The sequence below is a fragment of the Phyllostomus hastatus genome, unplaced genomic scaffold, assembly GCF_019186645.2.
Source record: "Phyllostomus hastatus isolate PE091 unplaced genomic scaffold, TTU_PhHast_1.1 phas_contig_40, whole genome shotgun sequence".
Classification (NCBI taxonomy): Eukaryota; Metazoa; Chordata; class Mammalia; order Chiroptera; family Phyllostomidae; genus Phyllostomus; species Phyllostomus hastatus.
In genome coordinates, this window is record NW_025333872.1 from 50,844,715 (window position 1) to 50,861,426 (window position 16,712).

The following is a 16,712-nucleotide window of genomic DNA, read 5'->3' on the forward strand; positions in this document are numbered from 1 at the left end:
TATAAGAAATGAAAATTGCACGTATGATGTCTGATAAAAGGGAACTCATTAAATAAACTATAACCATCATGTGAAGGCATATAGTACAGCCAATTATACTTAAGAAGAATATTTAATGTTATGAATTATTAAGTTAAAGAAGGTTATAAAATAACATGTTAAAATTTATAAAAGAAACAAGTAAAAGGGCAAGTATGTATGTTTGTAAATACACAAAATAAAAGAGCCTGAAAGCTTGCTAAAGGCAAAAAAGAACTATAACAACTACTGTACTGTAGTCAATAAATTTGTTTTTTTGCAGGAGTCAGGGTTAGTAATTCTAAAATTATACCAGGAGTATGCAAGAAATAAGTAAATGTGCTTGGATTAATGACAGCCAAGTTTCTCTCAGGTGGAGAAGGAGTCATACATTTAAAAGGGGAGAAGGCTAAAATGAAGCCTTTGGTATTGGCTTAGAATTGGAGGTATCAGAATGAATTCATGGCTTATGAATACAAATGTTTCTCACCCCCCCCCCCCCGATGTAATCATACATACACTCATCAATAGAAAGACAAATAGATATAGATGTCTGGGCATACACAGTTCTATTTCACAGTCTTGCTCACTGACTGGGTCTAGAGGCAAAGACACTCATGTAGAGATGGAGTCACCAAGTGCTCAGCTTTTAGTCTCTAAAGTCATTCTAAGAAACCAAGGCTCTTTAGAAGAATGGCTGATTCCAGGGCTGGGGCAAGGGAAAAGTACAAGATGCCAAAATGCAAGGTGGTGTTCACAAAATGATGTGGCATGTAAGGAATACAGAACCCAGTGTGAGAAGCCCCAGTGGTTCACTCTGAGAGAATATAAGTAGCAAAATAAATAATGACAGTAATGGGTTTTACCCAATGGAATAAAACAAACACTTGTGAATCTATACTTACATAAATAAGTGCATAAAATAAATAAATAAAGGAGAAGGGAAAGTTCTTTCTTACAGTAAATTCTGAAAATGATGAAAATAGAAAATCATGATAGTAATAATTACTTTACACAAATATCATCAATGTAGAAAACTGTAAGAAACAAGATATTTGCATAATCTCAAATGTCTAAGTATCTTCCACAAAAGCAATTAATTACAAAAGGATAAGAGTAACTTTATGGGAGAAAAGCCTAGCAGATGCCACCTCAAGTGTAAAAGTAAACAACACCAGTAATGAGACATCCCTGCGGCAAGCTTCCTGATGATACACCCAGAAGGAGAAACATCACCTCTGTGGTGTTCTTGCGAATAATATACAACTCCAATGTACCTATGAGGAGGCATTAGGTAAACCCGAATGAAAGGACAATTCTATGAAATAACTGGCCAGTACTCTTCAAAAGTGCCAAGGTCATGAAAGTCAAGGATACGTGATAACTAAATACAGAGGACTGCATTCTGGTCTAGAAGAAGGGCATTAGTGAAATAAAATTCAAACTAATAAAATTTGAATGAGGTCTACAGATTAGTTATTAGGCCTAGATTACTACTGAGTCTAGATGTTAACATCAGAGGAAGCTGGTAAAGAATATATTGAAATTTTGTTCTATCTTTACAAACTTAATACAAACACATACAAAACATAAATTTATATGTCTAAAATTATTTCAAAATACAAAATTAAGAAGCATTTTTAATCAAGTATTTAAACATTCATTAACAAAAAGAACAGAAACTCATATTCATGGGGGTGAAGATATAATTACTACAAATGACTAATTTTAATATGTTGTTTTTCCAAATTTTCTATAATGAATTACTTTTGTAATTAAAGAAAAAATTATTTCTCTTTAGATGTTCTTTAGAAGTATCAAAAAATATTCAAGAAATGTAAATATTATCTGAAGATACTGTGTATAAAATATCTAATAGAGGCTAAAAGCACCTGACTGAATCCCTTTCCTTATAGCAAATTTAGAAATAGAATCCTTTAGAAATTGCTAATTTCTATTATCATATACCCTTTGAATCATTACAAACTGAGTGTTAAAAAAGAAAGTATTAGACTGGAAAGCTGATTAAAAAACTTTTATACTTCTAGTCAAGATGGCAGTGTAGGTAGACCACATCAAAACTACAATTAAAATATAGATCAACCATCACTCAAAACTGTCAGAAGCTAAGTTGAATGGAAGTCTGACTACTACAGAATTAAAGAAACTACATCCATCCAGACTGGTAGGAGGGGTGCAGACATGGAATGGGCTGGTCCTTTACCCACGTGTGGTGGATAAAAATTCAGGAGGGATATCTCGGGAATCAGGAGTCCAAGCCCCACACTAGGTCCCCCAGCCCAGGCTTCTAGTGACAGGAAGGTAAGTCCGTCCCCACAACTTCGCAAAAACCAGCAGGGACTGAGTTGGTGAAGCCCCAAGCTACTTGGAGCCCCAAGCAGTTCCTCTTAAAGAACCCACACATGGACTCACCTGCTCAGACTCACTCCATTTGAGCTCCAGCACTGGGGTAGTAGCTTGAAAAACACCAGTGGCATCCAGGGAGAAACTGAAGTGCCTGGCATCAAGGCAAGCAGAGGCCACTGTCCTTTTTCTAAACTCCCTTCAGATTTGGAAAGCTGGTGCCGTGAGATTCCATCAAATTGGCTAACACTCTTCGACCCGCCTTGGAGATCCCCAGAGATTCTGTCCCCCGAAATTTATGGACCCATCCTAGCTGCTTTTCCAAATGAATAGTTGGTCTTGGATCATGCTTCACAACTTCCTAAATCCTCTCAAACAAGCAATAACTGGCCTCAGTGAGCCCTAGGCCCAGCATTAGCAGCAGTCAGCCTAGATTCACAGCTTGGCTTCGCCTGGGAATCTCCAAGTCCAGCACAAGTAGCAGCCATCTCTGATTGCTTTATAGCACAGGCCCCAGGAAAATCACAGGTGGAGGCTGACCTTAGCCTGCACCACTCCAGAAGCCCCAGGGCCAGCACACCCACTGGATAGCTATGGACCACAGTGGGGCACCACCACCTTGCCCCTGCATAGCTAATCTTCCACAGAGGTTGGCAGATAGTGGCCAGAGCAAACAGCAACCAAGGTTCAACTGCAAGGGGAAGGTGTACTCAGCACACATGAAGAGCGCACCTCTAGTACCCAACTTGGGTGATAGGGGAGGCTGTGCCACTGGACACTATAGGACACCTACTACATTAGGCCACAGTACCATGACACAGAGTCAAAGCAACTCTACCTAATACATAGAAACAAACACAGAAAGGCTGCCAAAATGAGGAGACAAAAAAACATGGCCCAAATGAAAGAACATTTCACACTCCAGAAAAAGCTAAATGAAATGGAGATAAGTAATCTCTCAGATGCAGAGTCACTGGTTGTAAGGATGCTCAAGGAACTTAGTGAGGACCTCAACAGCATAAAAAAGATCCAGTCAGAAATGAAGGATGCATTAACTAAAACAAAGAAAAATTTACAGGGAAACAATAGTAGAGTGGATAAAGCTGAGAATCAAATTAATGACCTGGAACATAAGGAAGCAAAAAACAACCAATCAGAACAACAGGAAGAGAAGAGAATCCAAAAAAAACAAAACAAAAAAAGTATAGAATAAGCAGCCTCTGAGACAACTTCAGGAAGTCCAACATTTGCTTCATAGGGGGACCAGAAGGAGAGGAGAAAGAGAAAGAAACTGGAGTTCTATTTGAAAAAATAATGAAAGAAAACATCCCTAATTTGGCAAAGGAAATAGACATGCAAGTCCAGGAAGCACAGAGAGTCCCAATCATGATGGATGCAAACAGGCCCACTCCAAGACATATCATAATTAAAATGGCACAGGTTAAAGAAAAAGAGAGAATCTTAAAAGCAGCAAGAGAACAGAAGTTAGTTACCTACAGGGGAGTTCCCATAAGACTGTCAGCTGATTTTTCAAAAAAGAAACTTTGCAAGCTAGCACAGATTGGCAAAAAATATTCAGTCATGAAAAGCAGAGACCTACAGCCAGGATTGCTATACCCAGCAAAGTTATCATTTAGAATCTAAGGGCAGATAAAGGGCTTCCCAGACACAAAAAAACTAAAGGAGTTCATCATCACCAAATCACTATTATATGAAATGTTAAAGGGACTTACTGAAGAAAAAGAAGATAAAAACTATGAACAATAAAATGGCAAAAAATACATATGTATCAACAACTAAAACACAAACTAAGCAAACAAGAACAGAGACAGAATCATGGATACAACAGAGAGTGTTTTGATGGTTGTCAGATGGGAGGGAGACTGGGGGGGAATGGGCAAAGAAATGAGGGGATTAGAAGTACAAATAGGCAGTTTCAGAATGGCCATGGGGATGTAAAGTACAGGATAGGAAATGGAGTGAAAGAACCTACGTGTGACCCACGGACATGAACAATGGTATGGGGATTGCCTGAGGGAATGGAGTGCTGGGTGGAGGGGTGCAAAGGGGGAAAATCAGGACAACTGTAATAGCATAATCAATAAAGTATAATTAAAAATAAAAAACTTTGATATATGATAAACATATGTACACCTATAAAAATATGTATATGTATAAAAATATAATCCCTCCTGCGACTTATCTCCAAACCTTCCTGACCCCTGGGTTCATTAACAGGTCAGTGTTTAAGGGGGGAAGGGAGGGAAACACTTATAGGAAACAAAAACGAGTATCCTGGGCTGCAGAGAAAATGTTGGGAACTTTAACCCCTGTTTATAAAGTGTGACGAACAAAGAGTGGCAAATCATCTTCCTAGAGAGGTAAACCATGTGTTGGTTACAAAAAGAGTGTCAAAAAAATTTATGTGTTTATTACAGCCTTACTTCCCTTCTAATTTCCACTAAGTTTGTGCTTACATTCTTTTAGGAAACATCCCCATTTATTTACATGATAAAATTAAGGTTTTTTTCTGATAATAAAATAAAATTTGTTAGAAGTTCATTTTAAAACACTCAAACATTTTAAAGAAGCATAAAGAAGAAATTAAAAATCATCCCACATCCTGCTACACAGAGATGGCCACTGTTAATCTTCTGGTGAACACTATTCTGGATTTTCTGTCTAGGTACATGTTCACATATACATGTGGATATTCTACACAGATGGAGAATTCATAAATAATAGAATTGTAATATTCTGCAGTGTTCTATAACCTGAAAGATACTTAGGTTATTTTCAAGTCTTTAATTTTGAAACAATTCCATAATGTATTCCGGTGTACACAAATCTTCACAGACTCACCATTTTACTTCTAAAAACACCTTAGGTCTTTTGAAAATTTTAAAAATTGTACTTATTACAGAAATGTCCAAAAACATATAATGTAGAAAAGTCAAAATCTTGTAGCACTTAGTTATGGTCCCCTACCCAGCTACTCTCACAGTCTGCTAGTAAATGGCAGCTCCAGCCTTCTAGCTGCTCTCGAGAAAAGCTTTGGAATCATCTTTGGTTCCTCAATTTCCCTCAAAATCCTGTCCAATCCATTACATCTGTTAGTTCTCTTAAATATAAATATGTATATGTGTATATGTGTGTGTGTGTATGTATATGATCTAAATAATTCATATACATATATGATCATATACATATATGATCTAAACAATTCTTACCAATCTCACTCACACCAAGGTAGTCTGGTCACCATCATTTCTTGCCTAGCCTTAAAGCATTCAGATTATAAAGATCACTGATACTGTTTCAGATACCACATTGCAATTAACCTTTAAAAAACAACACATATTGATCAAAATATCATTGACATTTTGATCAAATCAATGACATGCCAAGGTTTCATATAGTATCAAAGAAGAATTTCCAAAATTATCTGAAAAGGCTATAAAAATACTTTTCTCTTTTTAAACTACACCTTTGTGAGGCTGGATTTTCTGTGTATACTTCAACTAAAACACATTGTAACAGACATCACAAAAGGTGAAGTATGAATCTACTTGACTTCTATTAAGTTACATATTAAAAATACTTGCAAAAGCAGAAAAACAATGCTACACTTTTCATTAACTTTTGCTCTTTCAGAATATAGTTATTTTTTATGAAAAATCATGTTATATTAACATATAACGGGGTTATTATTACATTCTTAAATGAAGTAATAAATACTTGAGAATTTCTGTTTTAATGAGTATGGTAACTATGCATTGATAAATCCAACATGACCACTGGTGGACCACTGCTCTGGCAGCTTCTCTCTCATTCAGAGTATAATCTAAATCCTTACTATGGTTTACAAACTCCCTACACAACCTCATCCCATTTGCTCTATGATCTCCACTCCTACCCCTCTCAGATCTCATTTCTAACCACCGCTTTCCAGCTTTTCTCTTATAATGGCCTCCTTGATTTTCCTTAAATATACCAAGTAAGTTCCTAAATGAGAGTCTTGGCACTAGCTTTTCTTAGTGTTTGGAATACATTCTCCAGATAACCCTGGGACTCATCCCCTTCCTTTAATTGTTTCTTAAATGTGACTTTATACATAAGATAGTCCCTGAATACCACATTACAAAACAGTACAAATCAGCACCTTCCATCTTTCTCTATATTTTCTTAATTATATATCTTATTATTATTTTTTTAAAATAGCAGTTCCAACCCCCTGACTTATATTTTTAATTGTCAGTCTTCTTCATCTTGACTGAAAACCCATGACAGCAGATACTCCTGTTAGTTGCTGCTGTAAGCTCAGTGCCTAGAAAAGTACCTGGTGCTTAGATTACCTCCAGAAAAATTCTGATTGAATGAATGGCTGAAATTGTCATCTTATTGCATTTATATTTGCTTTTCTTTTGAAAATTCTTGTTCATCAGGTTTTCTTAAAGCATTCTTAAGCATTTTCTATAGCATTCTTAAAAATGCAATAATAAAAATATTTAAATGAAAGTATATTTTATTCTATAACAGGGGAAAAAAAAGAAGGGACAGGAGAAAATGTAGGTATTAGAAATGATGTTCATACCTGACATACTCGGAGAGCTTGGTCCAAGACTGTCTTGGTGTCAGTGTCGTAATCTGGGCAGGGCAGCATGGCTCGGCTGAGATGCGCCTGTAGCAGGAGATGGGCTTTGGTGTGAGGGCTGTCGAACGAATGAGGATTGGATTCCAAGGGAAGACACTTTGCCAGTTCACTATTCATATGATCTTCGTTGTGTCTTACTGGTAAATCTGTGTATTCTTCTGCATCCTGAAAAAAGAAAACAACATATATGAGTATATTATTAATGTGCTGGGTCAAAATTATAATAATATACTTCTTAGCTTTAACTACTGACATTTAAAACATGGTCTAGAAAAAACATAGATAACCTTATCCCTTAAAGTTTTGCTTTGTTCAATACTATTATTAATATATGAGGAAAAGCAAGTAACATATAATATGTCTGAAATTCATGAGCACTCATCTTATTTATGCAGTCAACAAACATAATAGAGATCCCACTAGGCATCAAATATCATGCCTGACACTGGGCCCACAGCAGTGAATCAGAAACTGAGAGCACATCAAAGACAAAAAGTTCTACAAAGTGTAATGAGTGCTATGATACGTCAGTACAGAGTGCTGAAGGGATACTCGGTTTGGGGACTTAGTAGTTTAGAGGGGCAGGGAAAGCATCTTGGACAGAGTAATGTTTAAGTAAAGATCCAGAGACGAGTGGAAGAAATGAGGCAGAACTGGGGCAACGGGGAGGAGGACAGGAGTGGTGAGGTTAGAAAAGAGTGAGGATTAGGGTCATTAACTTAAAATTTATTGTAATACATTAGACTTAAATAAAATTGTTCAAAATTCATGTTTCCAGTTCCACATGTAAGGAGCTTGGACGCTATCACTCCATTCTAACAAGTAAAAACCTAAAAAGTCTGACAAATCAACAACTCTCCTTGGATCCATATAGGGGGTGAACACAGGACAAACTGTTGTCTCCAAGACGGGAAACACAGGCAAGTTCAGGGGGTCAACTGCTAAGAGGAGCAGAGAGTCTCAGACAGGAACTGCCAGGGAACCAGTGCCAGGCTGAGGAAACCTGAACTACAACTGATGAACTGTGGGAGGCTCTGCGTGGACAACCCTGAGAGCTACAAAGTCCATGGGGACCAGTCACAGGGGACTCCCACGAAACTGAAATTTACCTTCAGGAGTTTGACCAGATTCCCACTGCAGATATCAAAGAGAAATCCCCATGGGCTTTTCTAGTTAGGGGGGCAGGGATCCACCATTTTGAAATAAGTCAGAGCACCCCATTCTTCTCAACAAAGAAACAAACAAAGAATCCCAAACAAAAACAAACTCCCCGCCCTCAAATACTATTTTTGGTCCGCAGTGCACTAAATCTGCAGATGTGAAACCCAGGGAGATAGAAGATTGATTGTGTATTTATTGAAAACGACCCACATATAAGTGACCCATGCAGTTCAAACCAGTATTGTCCAAGAGTCCACTGTTCATCAATAATCACTTTGAATATCAATGATCTAAATAAACTGATTAAAAGACAGAGGCTGTCAGAGTGAATCAAAAAATGTGACCCAATTATATTTTGTCCACAAGAAAACCACCTTAAATATAAAGACATATATAGATTAAAATAAATGGAAGGAGAAAATATACCATACTAACACTAATCAAATAAAACAAGAGCAGTTACATAAATTTCAGGTAGAGCAAATTTAAAAGGAAGGAAAATGATCATAAAGAAGGTAATTACATAATAAAAAAGGGGTCAATTCCCTAAGATATAACAGTTCTAACTGTGTATGTGCCTAACAATCAAATATCAAACTAGGCGAGTGCAGTGAGTGAATACAGGATTGGTTTAGTATTTGAAAATCAATTCTTATAATTCACTTTATTAATAAACTTAAAAAGCATACAATCATCTGAAATGATGCAGAAAAAAAATCTGACAAAATCTAACATCCACCCTCCAAAACTCTCAGCAAACTAGGAAGAGAAGGGTACTTTCTCAACCTGTAGGTTTTCTTTGAGAAATCCACAACTAATGTCATATTTCAGTAAGAGACCGAAAGCTTTCCCCTTAGGATCAGGGACATGACAGGGATGTATTTCTCCTCTCCCCTTCCCTCCCATCCCCTTCCCCCTCCCTTCCTCTCTTCTCCTCTTCCTCCCCTGCCCTCCCCCTTCTTTCCTTTCCTTCCCTTTCCTTTCAAAAAATATTTTATTTATTTATTTTTAGAGAGAAGGGGAAGGGAGCAAGAAAGAAAGGGAGAGAAACATGCATGTGTGGTTGCGTCTTGCATGTCCCCTACTGGGGATCTGGCCGGCAACCCAGGCATATGCCCTGGCTGGGAATTGAACTAACGACCCTTTGGTTTGCAGGCTGGCACTCAATCCACTCAGCCATACCAGCAAGGGCAAGACAAGGATTTCTGTTCTCAGTACTTCAATTAAACATTGTACCAGGGGTTCTACCCAGTGCAATCAGGCAAGAAAAAGAATTAACAAACATCCAGACTGAAAGGGAAGAAGTAAAACTGTCTTTATTTGTAGATGATATATCCATCAATATAGAAACCCAATGAAATGTATAAAATAATCTACCAGAATAAGTGAGTTAAGCAAGTTTCAGGATATAAGATTAGCAGACAAAATCAACTGTATTTCTGAATATTAGCAACCAAAAACCAGAATTAAAAAAATTTATAATGGCATAAAATATATTAAGTACTTAGAAATAAATCTGACAAAAACATGTAAGACCTGTACACTGAAAACTACAAAACACTGCTAAAAATTAAAGAAAAAAATTTTAAAAAATTAAAGAAGACCTAACTAAAGAGAGATATATACCTTAATTCTCTCAAAATTGATCTGCAGATATAATACAGTCTCAGTCACAGCAGATGTTTTATCCTTTGGCTGACTGACAAGTTGATGTTTTGAAGGACTCCAGTGTGTGCACGTGCAGGAGTGGGGTGGTGGTAAGGAGAGACCCACACCAACAAGCAAGTCTGAGACACAGTTAGGTGTCCTACCATTCAACTCAATTTTGATGCTGTCTACCTAAAGATAGCGTCAGATATCCCACAAATCAAGGGTTCAGTTCTGTAAGACTGACTCTCCTCTCCACTTCAGATGCCAGCTGCAAGCCCAGGTTATCACCTGTGTTTCTGACTGACTGGCTACAGATTGGGGCTTCCAACACCACTTCACTTGGGTTGCATTAATTTGCTTGAGTGGTTCACAGAACTCAGAGAAACATTTTAGTAATTAGATTACTGGTTTACTATGAAAGGATGTTAACAAAGGAACAGGCAAATGAAAGAAATACATGGGGCAAGGTATGGGAGAAGGGCTCAGAGCTTCTATACTCTCTCTGAGCTGGACAAATCTCCATGTGTTCACCAACTAGAAAGCTCTCCAAACTCTGTTCTTTTGGGTTTTTAGGAAGGTTTCATTACATAGGTATGATTAATTACAACATTGATCATCAGTCATTAACTCCATCTTTATCTCCTCTCTCCTCCCCCAGAGGCTGGGGGGTGATCACGGGTGAAATGGGATGGTGGGGTTAAAATTTCCAACCTTCTAACCACATGGTTGGCAAGGAGTCTCCATTCTTAGGTGTTTTCCAAAAGTCACTCATTAACATAACAAAAGGCACCCTCACTGTGCTCTTAATCACTTAGGAAATTACAAGGGTTTTAGCTCTATGCCAGAAACAGGGATGAAGACCAAATATATATTTCAAGAGCAAATATACATTTCTTATGACAAATTATGATTCTAAAATTCATATGGAAATGCAAAGAACCTAGATAGCTGACAGAACTCTGGAAGTGTGGTATTACAATAGAATAAAGAATTGAGAAATAAACCCATACATATATGAAAAACTTATTTTACACAAAGACTCAAAGGCAAAGCAGTGGAGATAGAACAGTCTTTTCCAGAAATGATGGAATAATTGGGTATCCACACGCAAAAAAGCAAAAACAAACAACCCCCCCAATCTTCAATCTTTACCCTATACTGTATACAAATATTCGCTAATGTTAAATCTAAAACTAGAAAACAGGAGAATATCTTTGGTACGTATGGTCAGGAAAAGATTGCATTGATAAAATACCTTAAATTCTACATGTAGAATTTATCAATTCGACAAAGAAAATTGATAAATTGAGCTTCACCCCCCCAAAAAAAAGACATTCTTAAGATAGTGAAAATATAACCCACAGAATGAAAATATTTGCAGACCATATATCTAATATAGTACTTGTATCTAGAATATACGCATTCTCAAAACAGGGTGGAAAAACAAGTAGACCCTTAAAAAAAGTGGGCAAAGATTTAACAGGTATTTTACATAAACACAAGAACTATCATTAGTTATGAGGAAAATGAAAATTAGAATGGCCAAAATTTAAATGACTAACATACCAAGTATTGGCAAGAATGTGAAAAAAGTGGAACTCCCTACGCAGCCTGTGGGAATGTAAAAGTTACAATCTCTTTGGAGAGCAGCTTCACATTTGCCATTCCATTCCTAGGAACTTGCCCAAAAGAAAAGAAAGCACAAAAAGACCTGCACACAGTACTTGACAGTAGCTTTACTTATAAAGTGAAAAACTAGAAAAACTCTTAAGGTCATCAACAGGCTGAAGGGATACACAAACTGCTTTTTATCCATAAAGTAGAATTCTACTCAGCAATGAAAAGAATGAACTATTGTGGGAGGTGGGGTGGGTGGGGCAGGGGAAAGTAATGATGGGAAATGGAGACAACTGTCCTTGAACAACAATAAAAAATAAATAAAAATTATGTCATATATGAAAGAAACAAACAAAAGAATGAACTATGATACCATAACATGAACTTCAAAATAATTATGCTGAATAAAAGAAGACAGATCCCCCAAAAGTACATCTTATAGGATTCCACTTATATAGTATTCTAGAAAATGCCAACTAATCTGCAGTGAAGGAAAGCAGGCTGGTGGTCGTCGGGAAGAGGGCAGCCTGGGAGTGGGGGAGTGGAGGCTCATGGAGGGCTGTCACATAACTCCTGATTTGAATCTGACAGGCACAGATCTTGCCAATGAAGCAAGACTGTATGATAGAGCCCTTTACAATTTTATTATTTAGAATTCAGTAATGTGAAACACTTAGAATATTCTACTTACATATAATATATCTTCCCCTTTTCTTGCTTGATTTACAATTTCAGAAACCTGTGCCTTTACTACATGCTAAGAATATAGTACAAGAGCACTAATAAAAAGGGCATTGATGGCAGTGTTATTTCCTTGTAATACAAATTCAGACTATATCAATAGGCAAATATGTATTTCAAAAATTGAATGAAATACATTCACTTAAATAAATATTTGTTGCATATCTACCATATGAGAGAGACGGTCATTATTCAATCACATAAGTAAATGAAAGTTCGATATGCTGGCAAATGCTGTAAAGAAGGAATGTATGGAAGCACGAGGGAGTTTGGAAAGAAATTTGACCAAGTTATGAAGGTTTCCAGAAAGGAAAGGCAGATAAACTAAGACACAGAGGATGGGCAGATATTAACCAGATGGAGAGAGAAGTAAAAAGTGTTCCGGGGACAGTCTATGTAGTAGGAAGGAAAATGGGGAGTCTGCAGGACTGAGAAATGCTATGGGAAGTACTTTCAATTGTTTAAACAGTATGCCAGAAAAAATATCTTTAATGACTATTTGCAACACTCTGTTTAACTGAACTGGAAATATTTAAAATTATGTATTTTGTCTTACTTTGTTTTGCAATTGTCAAAAATATCACAGTCACTTTATGCTATTTCAAATACTGTTTTCACCCCTTTTTGGGCTGCTTTATGTAAGAAGTGTATGCTGACACATTAGCAGTTAACAATGCTTTGCCCCATGTGTCATCTTGGTTTTCTTTAAATATGTTATTTCAGTGCTTTCCTCTTTTCTCTGAGGTCATCTGCCAAAGAAGAAGGACTACTTACAATGACAGTGCTATTATTTTTTATTTCAGGTGAATTTCAGGTGAAATGTCACCTCCAGACTGACCCATCTCAATCCAATATCTGCGCTCCAAACAAGTCCCTATCAGCAATTGCCCACCCATCCCAGTCTTAACAAAGGGCTTAAGAAAAATGGAATAGCAGATAAGAAAAAGGATGGTTCGGCTCTAAAACATGATCTTTTGCTTCAAGGAAATTAAAATGATGTCAAGGCAAACAATTTATACAAATAATTATTTTAAGTGTAGAATATTGTTCGTTAATCAGAGAAGAGCACTAAAGTGAACTGGATGTGTTGGAAAGTTTCCCCAAAGAGGCAGTGTTTGTTCTAGGCTTAGAACAGCCTGTAGGAGAGGTCAGAGGGAGAGAGATGCCCTGCATTCCCCGCAGAGAAAATAGAACACACAGATCCATAGAAACAGATAAGAAGGGGTCTAAGGTTTAAGCTGCAAGGATGACGAGAATGATGCTGCTATTAATAACAGAGAAGTTGAGAAGAGAGTGAGCGGGAGATATCTTTCAAGCACACAAAATACACTTAAAGAGAAGGCAATAAGCAAGACAGGTGGAGATGGAGGAAGAAGAAAGCAGCTTTAACTCTGTTTCATAGTCTAAAAATTATTCATATTTACATTTCTTTCTACTGTTCATAAAACACATATTCTGATCTTTTACCAGAAGGAAATCACATAACAATTTTAATACTGCAAACTGAATTGGCTCTCCAGGTTTGTGATATGCAGGAATAGGTTTAGACTGACAAATTACATGAAAAGTTCCATTAAAATAAAATTATGTGGAAAGTAAGAATTTGGCTGAAAGCACTAATTAACAGTATTAGTTAAATAATCCACTTTCCTCAGTAGAATCTTATTCAAATTTGATTATATACATTATACACCCCCTTCCCTACACTGAGGGAGGGAGGGGCAGAGGGAGGGAAAGAAGAAAGAGTGAAGAGAGGGAAAAGAGAGAGAAAATGATTATTTTTGATTGACTGATAGCAATATAAATTGGGCATTTTCATGTCTTAGTTCCCAAATACCTCTGAAAGTGTGAACATCTTTCTGTGATGTATAATCTAGGACTCAGGGATGCACAGTTTTCATAAACCATGACTTCCACACACAAGCCAACTACTTCATTCGGTGCTAAACTAAAGAAACAATGACTTGCTCCAATGCTAAAGGAAAAACTAGTGGTGTTGAATTCACTGAGACGCAGCATATCTGAACAGGGCTGCCTACTCACAACCATGCTTATTGCACTTTTAGGCAAATCTGATCATTAGTGCTTTTTGTCGTATTTGCTTATATTAGAATCTAAACTCCATGTAAGATGTGCTGTTCTCCAAACTGTGCCAATTCTGCTTGAATTACCCGATTTATGGCTTTAATCCCCTGTGTCACTAGGACTGTGATTTTGCTCACTGCCAGCAGTATCAGTATCAGATGAGTCTGCTAAGAGCTGAATACCTTTCAGGTTGGAAAAATGCTATGCAGTAGAGAATCCTCCTACATCTAATAAGGAGGTCATCAGATCTTTTTTTACATTTATTTATTGATTTTACTGATTTCAGAGAGAGAGAGAGAGAAAAGGAGACAGAAAGAGAGAGAGAGAGAAGGAGAGAGAGATCAATTTGTTATTCCACTTAGGTAGGCATTCATTGGTTGAGTCTCATATGTGCCCTGACTAGGGATCAAACCCGCAACCTTGGCATATCAGGATGATATGATGTCTTTCTCAGTGCATAAGGCAATCTTTTTAAACTAAGGGGTTCATAATTTCTTTGCAAAAACTATACACTTTAATGAAAATAAAAATATTTTAATAACCACAATGGACAAAGTTTGTCTTATTGTGCTGAGTCATTTCTTTACCACATATTTACTCAGCATATTGTTAGGTATATAACGATGAACAAAAGCAGAAAAGACCCCCTACTCTTAACGAAGGTTTATAGTCAGGTTGCTGAGCCAGACCTTAACCAAGATTGACTGTGAAAAAAATGTAAAATGACAACTGAACAAGTCTAAGGAGGGAGAGATACAAATAACAAGAGTAGTCAGGGAAGATATCTTTGAGGAGGTTATGACTGAGCTGAATAAAAAAGTTATTATTTTTAACTAAAGAAGAGAAGAGTGATAGGTGAAGGTTCAAACCTGAATTGAAAAAGAGGGACACTATTACAGGAGAATACTCGTTAGAATGAGCCTACATAGATTTCATTATTTAACATATGCTTTTAATAAGTAATGTCTTTTTCATGATTAAATTCAACACAGGCAATTTTTTTGAGATCTTCAAAGGAGCTGATACTTGATTTATAAAATTTTATATAATATCAAATCCGTAATAGTTTCTGTAGTTAAAACATACCCATAATTAACAGCAGTCTCATCAAAAGCTATTGCTTCCTTTGAGGATCTCTCCTTTTCTGCTTCCAGTGTTTGAATTTAAGGGGAGTCCAAAGAATGCAGTAGTAACTCATTCCCTTCGAAAGAGAGATCACAAGGGTGCAAGGGCATGGTGCGAAGAGGCAGAGAGAACACTGAATCTGGGAACTGATACAACAGCTGGATTTTCAGCTCTGCCATTTATAAGCTATGTGACCTTCTGAGAGTAAGTGAACCTCCTTAAGTCCCAAATTCCTCATCTTAAATTGGGATTTGGTGTGAGCATTCAATGTGATAGTGTTTATGAAACACTTAAGAACTATAAGACTTGGTATACATGTCAGGTGTTATTATTATTATAATAATCCTTACATCGGATACCATACAGGATGCTAATTGAGGTTTAAGTTTTAACTATTTGAGTTTTGTTCTATAGGTTTCAGTTACAAATTTTTGTTTATAATTATGTACATACACTTCACTACCTAAAATGACATTTAATTCATTCATTAAAAATATGATTCTTAAATATTATTAAAAGAAAGTGTATCTATACATGTTTTTACTGGTGCTTTACTAGTAATGGCACATTAATTTCATTCAAGTAATCATACAATTTTTCTGTAATTGTGTTACAAAAACATTGGCTCTTTGGAAGACAATGTTCTCATAATGTAAGAGAGAGTCACATTACAGATTAAGATTCAGGAATTCTGTCCTCTTGAACTACATGTTTGGTACTGCAGGCTTTACTCCAATCTCCAGCTAGGTTTCTTTTAAATCCATATTAATTAAATGTTCACAAAAGCACATCAGTGTGTGATAAGGAAATATGCTCTTTTCAGTGTATTTTAGTGAACTAACTCAAAATACTGCGAAAAGACAGTGAAAAGAATAAATCATTTATATTGTGCAGCTGGTAAAACTTTTCTGACAGAAAAGTATTACAGAAAGTTATATTACTTTGAAACCCTACAATATTTTCTAATAAAAACTCAAGTGCTATGAACCACAAGAATGACACATAAAATATTGGTTTTTAAAAAATGAATTAGAATAAATTAAAAAATCAGCATTTTTTGTTTTTGTGTGTGGTGATTAGGGACTTGAGAAGCAATTTAAAATGAAGACTGACTTAAAACAACTGCTACTTAATCCTCCATCGCTCTGCCAGAACCTCCTGTGAAAACCATGATCGTTTGTTCCTGGAATCCAATGTACAATTTTTCTAAGCTCTTTAGAATGTGGCATGTTTGCTTCACCTGTTTACTTAGCTCTTACCTCTTTCAAATATTTTATTCTGGATGTTTCAGAATATT

General features: G+C 36.5%; 1 protein-coding gene across 1 annotated transcript in view; it reads right to left on the minus strand.

Annotated features, from left to right (window-relative positions):
- ASCC3 (activating signal cointegrator 1 complex subunit 3) overlaps positions 1 to 16,712 on the minus strand; it is a 307,023-nt gene that overhangs the window by 22,958 nt on the left and 267,353 nt on the right. The window contains exon 37 of the mRNA XM_045843194.1: positions 6,977 to 7,201. Within this exon, the coding sequence (XP_045699150.1) occupies positions 6,977 to 7,201 (225 nt within the window). The remainder of the gene's footprint in view (positions 1 to 6,976; positions 7,202 to 16,712) is intronic.